Below are 15,392 nucleotides of genomic sequence, written 5' to 3' on the forward strand. Positions count from 1 at the left end.
CATGAATAGCCTTATGGGTATTTCCAAGATGGCGTCCTGCGCGTACATATAAGAAGTGAGTTGAGTTCACAAGAAAGCAACAAAGCCACTCTTGCCTCCGCCTATAGATAATACGTAGAAAATTAACGGCTTCAACCATGGAAGGTCCAAGCAGCAGTAAAAGTAAATCAAGAGAAGTTAAAGAGAGCGAGAGATCGCAGGTGAAAGCCAAACCACAGATTCAGGAACATTCTTTCTTGACCGATAGAACAGACGTGAAGCAAATGGAAAAAGGATTACTTGAACTCATGCACGATTTCAACCACGGAAAACTATATGCATTTGGAAAGGACTGTACTATTGAGAAGATGGATAAGGTACGTGAGCTTCAGGAGCGTTTAGCGCAATTACATTTTGAACTTGATGACATGACGGAAGGATTTGGCGAGGAAGAAGAAACCAAAAGCGGAGGAAACCTGGAAAAATTAATGAAGAATTTGGAGACTCTTAGCTCTACCGTTCAAAGCTTGCATCAAGAAAGTTCAACGTAATAGATTAAAGAATAAAACGGCTACTGAGAGAAAACGTCGGGGATTTACAGAGTGGTCTACAGGGTGTAATAATAATATTCCCAAAGACAAAGTACGCATGTAAACAATATTATTTTTCAGCAGCAGCTATGTACCGAATTAAATAGAGAAACATATCGTGGCTTCACCGTACCCTCTCAGTTTTTCAACACTATGTGGAAACTCATAGACCCATATACTAATCTATAATTATCAGGGCTATAATATAAAAGAATTTGCATCAAGCATTTTAAAAATGTAAACTGCAGAAAACCTGGTTACCTGTACTGTAGAGCTCTACACTTCTTAACGCCAACCACTTTACAATTTCTCACTTAGGCCTGGTTCAGATGCCGTACTTCACATGAGCCGAATTGAATTCTAATTTAGACCGACCCAAATTAAGTAATCCTGACGGAACTGATTCAGACACCGAACTTAATTCAGCCAAACTTAATTCACAGAAGCATACTATGACTGAAGAAAATTGCAAATTTGTAATGATTTCTGCACTTGATTCAGCTCATGTGAAGTATGGTGTCTGAATCAAAGCCAGTCCACAGTTGTTATTCCTGGCTGAGCCGATCTGAATTAGATCAGCCATTCTGAATTGATTCAGACACCGTACTTCACATGAACCTAATTCACTGAATTTGATTTGGCGTGGAAGTACGGCATATTAACCGGGTCTAAGCATCATCTTACCACCACCGACAAGAGGTCATCATGATTTGTAAGACGTAGGTATAATTGTACATCATAGTTAGAGATATTTTTCATATTTGATTCCATTTTCAAAGATAGGAATAACAGCACTGTTGTTGTGTGATAAAAAATGTTAAAATTGAAGCCTGATTCAGCATGAATGAGTTCTAATTATTTTTCACAACCAATTTGGGACAAACTTTTAGCATGAGCTACGTATGCAAATTTTACTGCACCTTTCCATAACATGTGGACTCTGAACTTCAACCCCAACTAACGATTTGTGTGTTTCACTGCTATCAATCATAATAATTATTATTACGGCAACGACTGGCTGACTTCAAAAACACAGAAACCAACAAAGTAGATCAAAATCTGCCAATCACAGCACACGAATATGACCTTTTAAAGCCATTGAGTTGAACGCTTTTGTTTTCTTAGAAGTCCATTGCAGTGATTGATGGCAGTGAAAAACTTAATGGTTGGTTGAATCTTGAAGTTCAGAGTCTTTGTGTCATTGAAGGGTGCAGTAAGTTCATTAAGAATCTTCATTGTACAAGTCATTTGAGGGGCTGTTGTTAGTAGCCAGCAGTAGACTATTCTTGATAGTGACCACAGTGAAGGTAACTGGCTCCTCTCATGTAATCCTTTGAAATTCAGCCTTGAGGCTGAGAGTAAACATTTTTTTTACACAAAAAGAAAATTATAATAGGGATACCCACTGAATGCCCAAAAGCTGCAGTGCATGGTAAAACTGGGCAAACTTGGAGTATTTCTCGAGTTTTTGGCCAAAAAAGTGATTTCTGCCCTTCTTGCAGCAAACCCTTAAGTTCTATAGTTGGCACAAAAATAGGAAATTTTACAGACATTTGCATGCTGACAGCCAGCAATTTTGCAGCGTATAGATCTGATGATGATTTGCTGCTTAGTTCACACTAATTTCACCAAGACCCATTTGGCGTGGCCATGGACTGAGCTCTTCCTGTTAAAATTGTACACTGTCAGGTTAGTACCACCCAGGGCTATTCCTAAACTCCGGTGAAATTAGCTCCACAAGGGACCAGTCACTCCCTTAAATGAGTCTTTAGTCTTTTAGCCATTTACAAATGTGACAAGCCACTCATCTTTACCGCAGTTACCAATTGCTAATGACATTATTTGTCAATACAGCGGAACGCCGCCTTACGACCACTTTTTTGTGCCCCAAATGAATTGAAAGTCCAGTCATTTCCTTAGTCTTGCAACCTCGTTAATCCGACCACCCCGTTATTACAACCGCATTCTCGCGGCCCAAAGGTGGTCCTATTAACGGGGTTCCACTGTACTAATGTTTTTACTGCCTCTCCCTCATGAATGCCATAGTCACAGGGAACGATGAGAGGTGGCTGTATTCACTGGCTAGAAAAATGGCAATTCAATCTGTATGTAGCTATGCACATACAGTTCTGTTTGCTTTCCAGTGCGTGAGATTGGAACATAAGTGGGTCAGCAATAGTCATACTGGCCCCAGTTGTTCAAAGGGAGCATAATTTTATCCACTGGAGAGTTTGCTATCCGGCAGATAAAATGTGTGCAAGATTTTCCCGATAGTCTTATAATTTGTGAATAGAGTAGAAGCATATGTCAAATTTAAGAATGGGATTGGGTGGAAAACTTGCCAGAAGCATTGGTTGGTTGGAGTACATTTGCTACTCTGGATAGCGACTTATCCAGTGGATAAAGTTATCTTTCTTTGAACAACTGGGGCCTGGACTTAAATGAGAATTATAATGAATGTAGACCTTTACTGTAGTAAAAATGACATTGCATTCCTGTTATGGAAGTACTAAGAAATTAATTTTTATTTCATAAGATGTTTATAATAATTTCATTTTTCTCCATTCCCTAAAATGACTGTTATACTAAACCATGAATAATATTCACTTCAGACAAGATTGTTGATAAAACCAGCTAAATACAACAGAATAGCCTTCGAGAGGAAAGAACAACACCAAAAATTCCAGGGGGTGGCAGTTCTTGAAGGCCAAAAAATTGAAAGGAAAGTATGAAGCTACATGTAAATAATTGGAGTTTTCAGTTGGGGAGGGGGGGGGGGATCTCAGAGAAAATCCCTTCTGTGGGGGAGGTATGAAATTTTTTCTGGACCTATATGATGTTACTAATGATGACAAACTGGTCAGATTTCTTTGAAATTGATAATTTAATTTTACGATCTATTAAAACAAGAGACAATGTACAGCATCAGTTACAGCAGCTAAATTTAGGAAATCATTTAACTAACTAAAAATAATTTTTAAATATTGTTTAAGTTTATACAACAGGCTGAGGTTTTAAAGGAATTCTTAACTATAGGGCAACAACTTCTTCAATTCTAAAACAACATTACATTCCAGCCAGGAACACCTCATTAAACTGTTTGGTTTTGGTGTCTAAAATAATAAGCTGTTCAGAGGTCGAGTCTACTGTTTATAATATTATTCCAAAACCTTCATTGGTCTAATCTAACTAACCTGCGAGACCATGAACTTATATTTCCACAAGTTACTTACTAGTAATCCGTACTGCTTTAATTATGTTATGTTCACATGCAACTTGAAAACATTAATACCCTAGGTATCTAAACAATCTTTTTAAATTCTTTAAAAGGCATTGATACAAACATCTTATTTGTGCGTTGTTCATTACCCACACTTGCCCTTATTTTATAAAAAAATAATCCAACAATTATCATCTTGATGTAATTTTCCAGTAACTGACAAAGGGAAACTCGGAAAAATAAAATCCACGTTCTCCCAAGAGGACTTGAACCTTTGAGCCTCTGATTACTAGTTTGGATGCTTTACCACTATATACATAATCTTTTATATAAACGTTTTGACAGAGGTAACAAATGCTTCTTTGAAAGCTTGCACAATGAACTGGTGATGTTTACATCTACATACTGCAATTTTCATTGTGTCACAGGCATGAGACAAAGCAAGCATACATTGTGTATATATTGTTGGTAAAGTCGATGTGGACATCACCCCTTTCCTCTACTGAGGTGAGACAGATCAGCTCCAATCTTGTTTGCCTTGTTTGCCTTGAAGCAACATTTTTAAACACTGCGGCATGTTGTGCTCATCCCACAACACTATAATCCCACAGCATGTACTGTAACAGGACTTGTACTTTCATAACCTTTTTCAAGCTTAAATTCTTAAATAAACATTGGAAATGCCTCCCTAGTTGTAAAAAAAACCCTCATACAAAGAAATAGACATCTGGATTATTTGATTGGTTTGTACAGTAAGGTTGAGACAAACTTCTCCTTAAAACGTTGTGTTCCACTTAACGTCATTACACCATCCTGCAAAAGAACAAAATGAATAAAAAAATTTCATTAAATGTGTAAATGGTTTGAACCCAAGAGTCATGTAAATAATTATGATCATCTGGGTTAGTGAAGTCCTGAGAAGGACTGTTTGGAGTGACATTGACTGATGTTTTGACAACCTGGGAGGAAGTGATCATCAGTCTTGCTCTGATGATGACTTCTGCTCAGGTTGTACAGGTCAGTCAATGTCACTCCAAGCAGTCCTTCTCAGGGCTACACTGACCCAGATGATCATAATTATTTACGTACTTATGATTATTAAAATAATGTGCTGTCAATACCCACAGAAAGAGGAACAGAGATGAATATGCATGTAGCTGTTCGACATTGTACAACTTACAACCAACTTTTAAATAATTAATTTAAATTTAGGACTAATAACAGTGCGACGCGCCTTACCGTGGCCACCCAGCAAACCTTTTTTACAAGTTAGCCAATCAGGATACGCGAATTTGATCAACAGTCATGCCTCCTTGTAAAGTCCAACAGGCAAGTGACGCAACAACGAATTATTGAAAACATGTTGTTTTGTATTTTATGGCTAACTTGTAAAAAAAGTTTGTTGGGGGGCCACGGTAAGGTGCGTTGCACTGTAAAAATGTGCTTGAATATACCTGTCCAACCAACATTTTGTGTTGCTGATTTAATACTTGATGTATTTTCATGTTGATAGCTAAAATGTGTCTCATGAAAAGTTGAAAATGCTGGTGGACATAAAAGAGTGGGGATACACTGTACATGTTGTCATCTAATACTGTAAAAATGTTCATTAGAAGTGTGACAATACATCAAACTATCAATTTATCGCAACAGCAAGAGTTACAATATTAGCAGTGCATCAATCACAATTTCAACTCTTGACAACTATTGCAATAGTTTTCTCAATAAAATATTAGAAGAAGACAAAAACTTATTTTACTTTGAATTTACAATGGCAAACACACCAATATCTTGATTTAGAAAATTCAACAAACTATATTAAATTGGTTGCAACTGTCAATAGTTTCAATATCAAACAATCAAGGCAGGAGTTCTGTATTGGGAAAACTGTGCCTGAGGTCTTAAGTATGTCCTGTGGCTGCAGGCTGTGAGGACCATACTCAAGACAGAGGGCACAGTCTTTCCCAATATTTTTGGACCAACCTACCCTGGTGAATAACATTTTTCTGTTTTTTCCACAAGAAAACAAGGCCCCCTGCCAGAATCAAACACAAGGCTGTTGCCTAAGAAGATTTCAAGGAACCCACAAGGCCAAAAGCTAAGAAGTTAGGAGCCTAACTTGTGAAGTGTTAGGTGCTGCGGCAAACACGTTAGGTGCTCAGAGCATTTTCTTGGGCACCCCAAGCTATAGGACTGCTGTTACGCAGCAGGCTTGAAACAGATTGCACGATTTACAGAAAACTGCCCATTTGTGCTCTGAGAAAAAAAATTCATTTGCTTCCCTGGTAGAGTTACATACCTTGATGGAGAGTGCATAAAGATGATTAAGAGACACATGATCAGGCTCTGGAAGGAGGGACGGGTCATTATGATCCACAACTTCTTTATTGAGTATAACATGCAGTAAATGTGGCGGAAGAACTGGCGGCACACTGGAGTGCATTCCGTCATGCACTATAACAGGATTGAGGTGTGATGGAATAAGCTGGCCATATGAACCAGGAGGAGATCCTGACATTGACTCTAAAACAACAACAATAACAATAATAATAATTAATAATAATAATAATAATAATAATAATAATAATAATAATAATAATAATAATAATAATAATAATAATGTGTTATGTGTTAGTGGTCAAAGTTAAACACGGAGGGATCCTATAAGACCAGGCTGAACGGTTCAGACTGTCAATCAAAAATCCCAAACGCGCGTATCGGATTGGTTGATTACCAAAGGTCTTATTTTAGCACGTTCAAGTTCCCGCAACTTCGATTCGAAAGGACATGACGAGTCGGTGGAAAAACTGTTTTAGTTCGAATTATTTTGTTCAAAATCAATCCAACAAATATGGCTACAGGAGAAGAATTTAGAAAGTTAAGTTATCCGTCTATTTTGAGATCGGAAATTCATTTATCGGCTGGTAAAATCTTATCCTTTCGAGATATTTCCGAAATGATTAGGATAAAGTTCGTAAACAAACTCTGTCTCGAAATAGGTTGTTCTTCTAAAACCGACTTCCGAGATGGAATTGCTTCGATCCTTTGGGTCGTTTAGTGGGGGATCGAGAGCTAAGTAAAGACACAAAGTCGCGGAAGCAAAGCCTAGAAGAAACAACGGAGCGGGCAACGGAGGAGAAAAGTGAAGTGTCTCAAGCGGCGAGCGATCGCACGCAAGACGACGGAGCTGATAATCTTTTTGAAGTCGGCCTCTCTATTGCTTACTGTATAAACTTAGAATATATTTAGTACTGGCTAGTTTTAATACTGATGTGAGAGCCATTGCCATTATCATTTCATCCATAAAATACATGAGGGCAACATCAGGTCGTGTTTTGTTTATATCTTTGGTGATTTTTCGAATTAGCAAATTATGCAAATATGCATGATCACGTACGAAATGTGTTTAGATGTTTTTATTCTTAAATTTGTGCATAGAAGTTTAGAATTTATGACTGCCACTTCCAGCGGATTAGTATAGTTAGTTTTCACGTACGTGATCGATAGATACACAAGCGGTAATGAACTTGAACCCAACATGACGACTCGAGCAGTCGTTTAGCGGAAAACTTCCAAATTTTGAAAATCCCACCAGTTTTTTGGCGAACAACACAGACTCGTTTTGGTTATCGGCATGTTCAGATGGAGGGATACAAATGTCCAGTTCGTCGCAGGCTTCAGTTTATAATGGTTTCGATCTTTGTACTGTGTATTTGGTAGAAGGATTTCGAATTTCGAGGAAAGTTTCGTATAATCTTTCGATTGAGGCAACGAAACTTGATTATTCTGTTATTATCGTTAATGTCGCTAATTTCTGGTGTTTTACAAGATTTATAGTTAGCGTTTAGCTTATTTTTATTGATAAATCGATTCCCTCTTCGATTTTACAAACGATAGTTCTTCTCTCTTTTTTCCTCGACCGTTACCGACGTGATCCACCATTATACTGATCCGTTAGGAAGCCAACAAAGCGCTTCAAAGGGGGCGTGTCCTTCCCTTTTATAGGATCGCTCCGTGTTTAAGCAGAAGGCAACAGTCAAGTCTGTACAAAGGTTTAATGCACGTAACATCAGCACTCAAATCTGTACAGTGGCCAGACCTTATCAACTGTGTTGCTAAAACCAAACATTATTTTGTTTCCACTCCCTGCCAATGCAGCAGCACAGTTTCTTAAGCCACCTTTACACGTTGAAACTTTTAGCTGAAACTTTGGGCAACAGCAAACAAGACCAGTTTCACGGAGTGGTGTTACACGGTGAAACTCTTGTTTTTTCACCACTGCGACCGTTGCAGAAGTAGAAAGCCGTTCTACTTTTCGTGAAACTTGTCTCGCAACGGAAGTTTCACAAAACTGACCATGTTACACGGCGCAACGCCTGCTGAAACTTGTTTTGCAGCGCCGTTGCACACAAGTTTCAGCTCAAAGTTTCAACGTGTAACAGCAGCTTTAGGAAAAGTCTTTTTAAATTGTCCATCAAATTACAAGTACTCCTGGTAAATCACATTCATTTGCTAAGAACCTTAAAAATTTCTTGTCAATAATTTTATAAACAACAACAAAAAAAATGTACTGATAATGTCTTGTCTGCAGCTAGGCAAGAGTAAATAGCCCAATCTGCTTGAAGTTCTGTTTTTGCAGATAGTGAACAAGTTTGTATACACTTAAGCAGTGCTGTAGTGTCAATAGCTGACACAGAGAATTCAGCAATTCAAACTTGGCCGAAAAGAGCTTGAAATGCCACAAAACACTAACTGTACAGCCAAAAACAGCAATCCTTGACAGTATACAGGCAAATATTAGGAAGAAGGACTTACACTGTATTTTGTCAAGGGGTGTTTGCAGCTGAGGATTGGGGGGCTTAATTTCGAAGGGGTGTAATAATATTATTGAGAATTTTGCAGTATTGGAAAGAATAAACTACAGTATGAAGTACATGTAGCCATAAATAGGCAAAGCCACGATTTATTTACTCACTGATTGATCCAGCAGAACCAATACTGGCACTAGCGTCAGACTCAAGAGCTTGGAACACTTCAAAATCAGTCTTCTTCACATTAATCACATTGTTTCTGCCACCAAAATTGTCATTTGTGGTTGGCTGCAAGGGAGGAGGATATCGTACTTCGTACTTCAACTATTTATAAGTAATTATTTTAAGAGTCAGGGATGTGATATGAAGTCTCAAACTTCACCTTGGAATCAGGTTGAGGAGGGAGGATTAACTAGTGGGTGGGGGTGTAATGACATTCTTATCCCTGGAAGCGGGAAGGGGGTGGGGAAGAGGGCTTATTAGAAGTGGATTAACTCGATGAAATTAAGGGTTTATCCTAAGTATGTTGATAAGTGAAATGATACCATTGTAATTAACTAACAGTTCTTTCCAATGGAAGTCCAAATATGTAACTTGATATACATGTACACAAGGACTAGTACAGACCTGGTTTTATATGTAAGAAACTATTAAGTAACATGGTTCCAACTGCAAATTTTTCAACACAATCACATAATATAGTTAGCTACATGCATACACTGTAGTTATTATGCATATAATGTTCTTCGAATCCTTCATCCCATATTTATATATTTCAAGAGCGAAAAATTAATAATAAGCTCAGGTTTGAGAAGTTTTAAAATTATAGCTCATTACTGAAAACAAATTTAATTTTAACCCACAACACAAACAAAGTACTAGTTTGTCTTCTTTAAGAAAAAGACCGGAGTTACAGATGTACATGTAACATTTTGAAAGTCATGGACAGGTCCAGAACCATGAAATCAATGTTCATTACTTTTATCTGAATTAATTTTATATTTTATGTACTTACAGCATTTGGGTCGTGAATCCAGCGACCATCAACACAAAATTTGTATTCATGCTCTCCCTCTGGCAGTTCAATTATTGCTGAGAACTCTCCTTGACTAAGAAAAGTCACAAAAAGTTATTTCAGTCATGCAACTACATGTACATTATTCAATAAATAAATTATTTATGATACAGGTGACATTGTCAGCCATGTTACAAAAATTAATTGTAGATTGAGCTATCATAATTATAATATTATCATAATAAAATATTTGCAAATTAAAGCAATGCATCAATCACTTTACTAATTTAACTATTGATAGAGCAGTTTTTAAATTGAGTGTCTAAAGAAATTCACATTAATTTTGTTTCAAATGGTTTTACTTTACTTTATGCTCTGTAATTGGTTAGCAACCCAGATGGAAGGTTAATCCACTTGATTTAGCCTTACAGCAGTTTGGATTATCCAAACTTCTTACCAACAAACTGGAAATGTTTTATACAGTCAAAATTCGAGTACTTAAATTAACGTACAGTAGGTAGACATTAAACATGGAGAGCATTAGTCTGAAATACAATAGACAGTTTTCTGTGACTGTACCATGTTTGCCCTTAAACAAAGAAATTTCAGTCAATAAAAACTAACTAAAGTATGCTACTGGGTAATTAAATAAATTAACTAACCTTAGATTCATAGGTATTCTTGTTTTCCAGTCATTAAAACTCCCTGAAAGTAAAACCTCTCTGCCGCCATTTTCCCAGATAAACACTGACGGAACTGTTCTTTTCTGTGGTGGCTCAGGTTCCATAAAGTCATCTTCATATTCATAATCACTTTGACTGCCAACGTCTGGCTCCCTTGCTAAATAAAATAAAGTAAAATAAAATAATACGACTTCAGTAACAATACTAAAGGAAAAAGAAATATTCCATCATATTAATTCTATTGTGACATTCAAATCCTATAGCAGTATGCAGGATATTTGTCCCATGAACCTAGTTTAATGGCCTTAGCTCCCACGAGTCTCCTATAGCTCAGTGGTAGAGCATCCAAACTAGTAATCGGAAGGTCACTGACTCGGATTTTTTTTTCCGAGTAATCTATGCGTGTCACTTACTAAATAATACATCATTCTCAATATTCCTTTTAAATTATGTTTTCACTTTTGAATGTGAAGATTATGATGATTATGATTGTAATTAGATTTGGTTTAGATATGTACACAATTAAAGATTAAAATAAGTGAAGAAAACACAGCGTTTCGATGTTGCCATGATATCATTTTCAAGTGACAAAATAAAAAGTTCAAAACTAACTTTATTGCGTTCAACGTAGAAAGAACGCACTCCTTATTGTGTTTGGAGTCAAGATTGTACAAGGGACAATGACTGGATCAAATGGGATGTGTATCTGACATCCCCTGCAGATTTTGCAGGGGCGGATGACATCATCACCAACTTGGCAAAGGAGAGAGAGTCTGGGATCAAGATGGTTGAACACACTCTCTAATCTTTGATTATTACTTAAAAACTAGTTATACTGTGTGAGGTGATAAAAAAACTTACAATGTACCAATAAATAACATTCAAGTGCGTGTGCAAGGTAAGTATGTCTTGACAAATAGTTTTGCATGGATGGAGTCAGATTGCGTGTTGCGCAAGACTATTTATTTGGACATACTTACAGGTCTTGGAAGATACTTATATATGTTATTTATTGTTAGGTTATCACCTCACATGGTATATAAATTTAGTTTTCAATTTTTTATTTTGCTACTTGAAAATGATTTCATGGTGACATCAAAATGTTGTGTTTTCTTCCCTAATCTTTATCCTTAATTGTTATTAATAATAATATTGTGTGGGGCAAAGAATTTGCAGAGTGGTGAGAGCAATAATAATTACTTCCCAACGCTGTTGCTCGGGTTCTGACAGTTGCTGGCCAGGGGTGCTTCCATTTTATTTTAGTGAAAATTTTCAAACAGAAATTTTTGGAACAAACTGACAACTACTTTTTTCACTCCAACCAGGGAAGTTAACATCCGTTTGCACAAAATTTCAATTTTCCATCTTGATTTTTTTTTATCTACCAATGAGATGGCAAGTTTATAATACCTGGAGAAAGGTTTTTCCATTTGACATGGAAAATTTCCGAAATTTCCAAGTTAACCAAGAATTTAATAACAAGTCTCCTGCTTACAAGCTCAAAACCTACTGCTCAATGTTTTGAACATGTTACCAAAAACTTGCTCGTGAACTGCTCGTGAACCCTTTACTCACAAACAATTCAAACTGTCAAATAAAAAAAAAACAACAACAACAAAAAACTGTTAAGGGAGACTTCCTTGGTTCCTCATGTGCAACCAGTCACCATCTGGGAGTTTGTGGCTTGCAATCAATGAATCTAATTTTATTTTTAAGGTTTAATAAAGTTTACTTAAATGTCATAGTCATTTGAACAAACTTTTAAATCACGGCCAATTCATTATGAGTCTAAAACTCTCAAACCTTAAACAAGTTTTGGACTCAACTGATAATATGTACACATTGACAATGGAATCTTACATGTACATACCTGACAAAACCATCTTGGCTTCCTGATCACTTGGGAACATTTTCTTGCCAGTTTCAAATTCTAAAGTTGAATCTGAGCTGTGAACATCTTTATGTTTTCCTAGTCCAGTGTTTCCCATTCTTGTTTTGTTACTGTTGTTCTAGAGCTTCACAGACTATTTATTTCACTTTACACTAGGCTGAAAAATAAGGGTTGCTACGTCAACTCAAGTCAATTCATCTTTCTTTACTAATAGGCAGGCTGGCCCTTTCTCAAATAGGCTGGTATCAATAAGACCAAAATTGCACGACACAAAGTTCAATTACTTGTACCACTTTAAATATTACACCCATTTTGAAATCACACATTTTTTTTTGGCAATGGCACTGCACTGTTGAATTGCAAGGATCACCAGTGATTTCAAAATGGGTGTAATAAAAGTATTAAAAAGTAAATTATAATAGTAAAACAGTACATGTGATTATAAACAGCAAAAAAAGTCATAATAATTATTAACAATTAAAACAAACCACAAAATCTAGTACTAAAAATTAATGTTGTTTCAGAAGAATTTTAAAATTAGAGATTGGTGTGGCTTCGTTGTTGTATAATTTCTTGTATAATAATATTATCACTAGCATGATTAAAAAACCTTCACTTTATAATTGATGATATAATCATTGTGCAAGAAAAATTTACTCAAAGCAACTTGCATTGCAGCCAACGTTTAAAATCTATAAGCTGTCGCGATCTTGAAGGTTTTCCGGTATAAACCACCCCAAAAACCTTTAACAATAAGGTAGAACTTAAGTGTACTTTCAATACTTTGCAGATAATTTAAAGAAATAATGTTTCAGAGCGTCAAAAATCTTACCTGTAGTAAAGTCACCTCTGGCCGTTTGAAAACACCATGAAAATACAAAATTTGCTCGCAGGCGATGATGGGATCGATTCTCCCAGGCCCTGCGCGACAATTTTGTAAACGAATCCGCATGACCACGGGCTCAAAAGTCTAAGTCCGCGAAGCATGGTGGTACACTTCAAAGGTCAATCAGGCTTGGGCCGTCGCTCGGAGGATAACCGATCGCGACCGAACCGACTGTTGAATAGACTTGACTTGTCTTGAACTTTAATCTTATTTTGTTTTGTTTGTTATTGTTGCCTTATCTGTCATGCGATCTTTGTTAACAATGTATGCGCGCGCAAGTCACATGGCAAGGACCTTTTTGTAATGCGGTCGCCATATTGAATACATTTTCTGATTGTTGTTTGAGTTCTGATTCTTGTCTGTACCGTTTATCTTCGCCTTTCGTTACTAAACCGACACTATTATTACTACCCTTATACCCGCATGACACCGACCGTTTTTACATAGACCTTAAATTATACCAAATTAAAAAGACAATAGTAATGACAAAATAAAATAAATAAATAAATAAATAAAAATTAAAAAAAACTGGATCATTCCAGGGATTTGATTGGCCTAGCGGTCATGGGAGGAGCCAATGAACTCATGGGCTGCTGGTCCTCCTGGTCATGGTAAGTGAACCATTTCTCATATTTTTTCTTATTTCATTTATATTTGTGCCATTAAATTGTAATAAATAAATAAACAAACAATTATTCCACTCACGATTGGATATAGGATATGGGAAGCGCCTCGTTGGCTGTTTTCTCATGTCCGTATCCAACGTGCGTTCGTGGTATGGCACTTTACAAAGAATAATGTCAAAAAGAAGGAATGTCCGGTTAAAAACATTCAAGGAAAGCCTAAGTTACGAAGAATTTTGGATGGGGGAGGGGGGGGAGGGGGGGTCCAAACTTTGATTCAGATATACTGTACTGTTGAAACTTTTTTGCGGCAAATTACTTATACCCTACGGCCTACACCTCCAAGTCTCCCCCGTCAGCATATTTTACACACTCCATAAGATTTCCCGGTCGTGGTAAATTTAATAATAATAATTAATAATAATTTATTAACTTATATAGCGCCCTTTAACATTAGAATGATCAAAGGCGCTTTACAATCCAAGAAAAACTAATATTTACAATAGATATTACAATAATAGATATTACAATAGATTATAGATATTACAATAAAAATGCTATTTGCGTTAGATCATTACAATAACAGTACTAAAATAAATAATAATAACAAATAAATAATGAATAAATGGATGAATAAATAAAAAAGTAAATAAATAAAATACAAAACTCCTATAACATGGTAATGCGAAACTAAAACGCTAGCTTAAAGAGATAAGTCTTAAGAGATTTCTTAAATAGCGCTAGCGAATCAATCGTGCGGATGTGCGCAGGCAAGCTGTTCCACAGCGCAGGCGCAGAGGCATGAAACGAGCGGGCACCTAAAGTCGTGCGCATAACCCCTTTTGGACGTTCTAAAAATATTGTATCATTATTGCGTAATGAATACCTAGACGATGATCTAATACAGATCAGGTTACTTAAATAACTAGGAGCCATGCCATGAATCGCCTTAAAAGTAATCATCAAGATCTTGAATTGAATACGATAGTTTACTGGCAGCCAATGAAGGTTGTAAAGTACAGGTTTAATATGATCGAATTTCATTGTGTCCGTTATAAGCCTGGCTGCCATATTCTGTATGCGTTGTAATTTTTGGTGTGCGCTGTTTTCAAAAAGTATTGCCAATCCTTTAACGCAGAAAAAAGAGCGGACGGTGTAGATAAGTCCTGTTGCCAAAACTGTAGCTTTTCTGCTAGCCTGCAGAACAGGCGTTATTTTTTGGACTCAAATTTTTGCAAGACTGATCGGACTGCGTAGAAAACTTAACACGACAGCAACATGATAGAGACCAAACCGAGAATCAACAGAATGTGGCTACCGTGGACAGCTGTTTCGAGCTGGTTGGCTCTTGTCAGCACGCTGTAGCACAGCAAAAAGTAGAACAACCAACGCGAGTCGAGTGGTCTACCAAATGCACGTGGCAGTGATTTCGGATGGCCCAAATTCAGACATCCGTCCGCGTCCACGTCACGCAAAACTTTCCTTCACCGGAATTTTTTTTGCGTTGTTTAGGCGAGCGAAGGGAAGCACGAGGCGAGCGCAGGGCGCAATTTAAGAATTTAGGTGTCAAACAAGTAGCAAAAAAAACACCCATGGTTCTAATGTGAAAAGGGGAGGGGGGGCGGGGTCGCACCTCCCCGACCCTCCCACTGGATCCGCCACTGCAGAGCTCGTTTCGCGAAATACAGATGTAT

At 37.0% G+C, this 15,392-nt stretch overlaps 2 protein-coding genes across 2 annotated transcripts; one reads left to right on the forward strand and one right to left on the reverse strand.

The window, feature by feature from the left end:
* The first annotated feature begins 4 nt into the window (after nucleotides 1–4).
* Nucleotides 5–4,482, forward strand: LOC146482215 (coiled-coil domain-containing protein 28B-like). The gene has a single exon (XM_085107550.1). It carries the CDS (start codon nucleotides 138–140, stop codon nucleotides 528–530), a length of 393 nt encoding a protein of 130 aa, XP_084963676.1. The 5' UTR covers nucleotides 5–137; the 3' UTR covers nucleotides 531–4,482.
* LOC146482216 (5'-AMP-activated protein kinase subunit beta-2-like) lies at nucleotides 3,435–13,155 on the reverse strand. The gene is made up of 7 exons (XM_085107546.1): nucleotides 13,022–13,155; nucleotides 12,169–12,346; nucleotides 10,278–10,455; nucleotides 9,616–9,709; nucleotides 8,765–8,888; nucleotides 6,089–6,312; nucleotides 3,435–4,602 (listed from the first exon to the last, which is right to left on the reverse strand). Exons 2-7 carry the CDS (start codon nucleotides 12,284–12,286, stop codon nucleotides 4,522–4,524), a joined length of 819 nt encoding a protein of 272 aa, XP_084963672.1. The 5' UTR covers nucleotides 12,287–12,346; nucleotides 13,022–13,155; the 3' UTR covers nucleotides 3,435–4,521.
* Between the last annotated feature and the right edge of the window lie 2,237 nt (nucleotides 13,156–15,392).

The sequence above is a fragment of the Pavona decussata genome, unplaced genomic scaffold (assembly GCF_977016875.1).
Source record: "Pavona decussata unplaced genomic scaffold, jaPavDecu1.1 SCAFFOLD_47, whole genome shotgun sequence".
Classification (NCBI taxonomy): domain Eukaryota; kingdom Metazoa; phylum Cnidaria; class Anthozoa; order Scleractinia; family Agariciidae; genus Pavona; species Pavona decussata.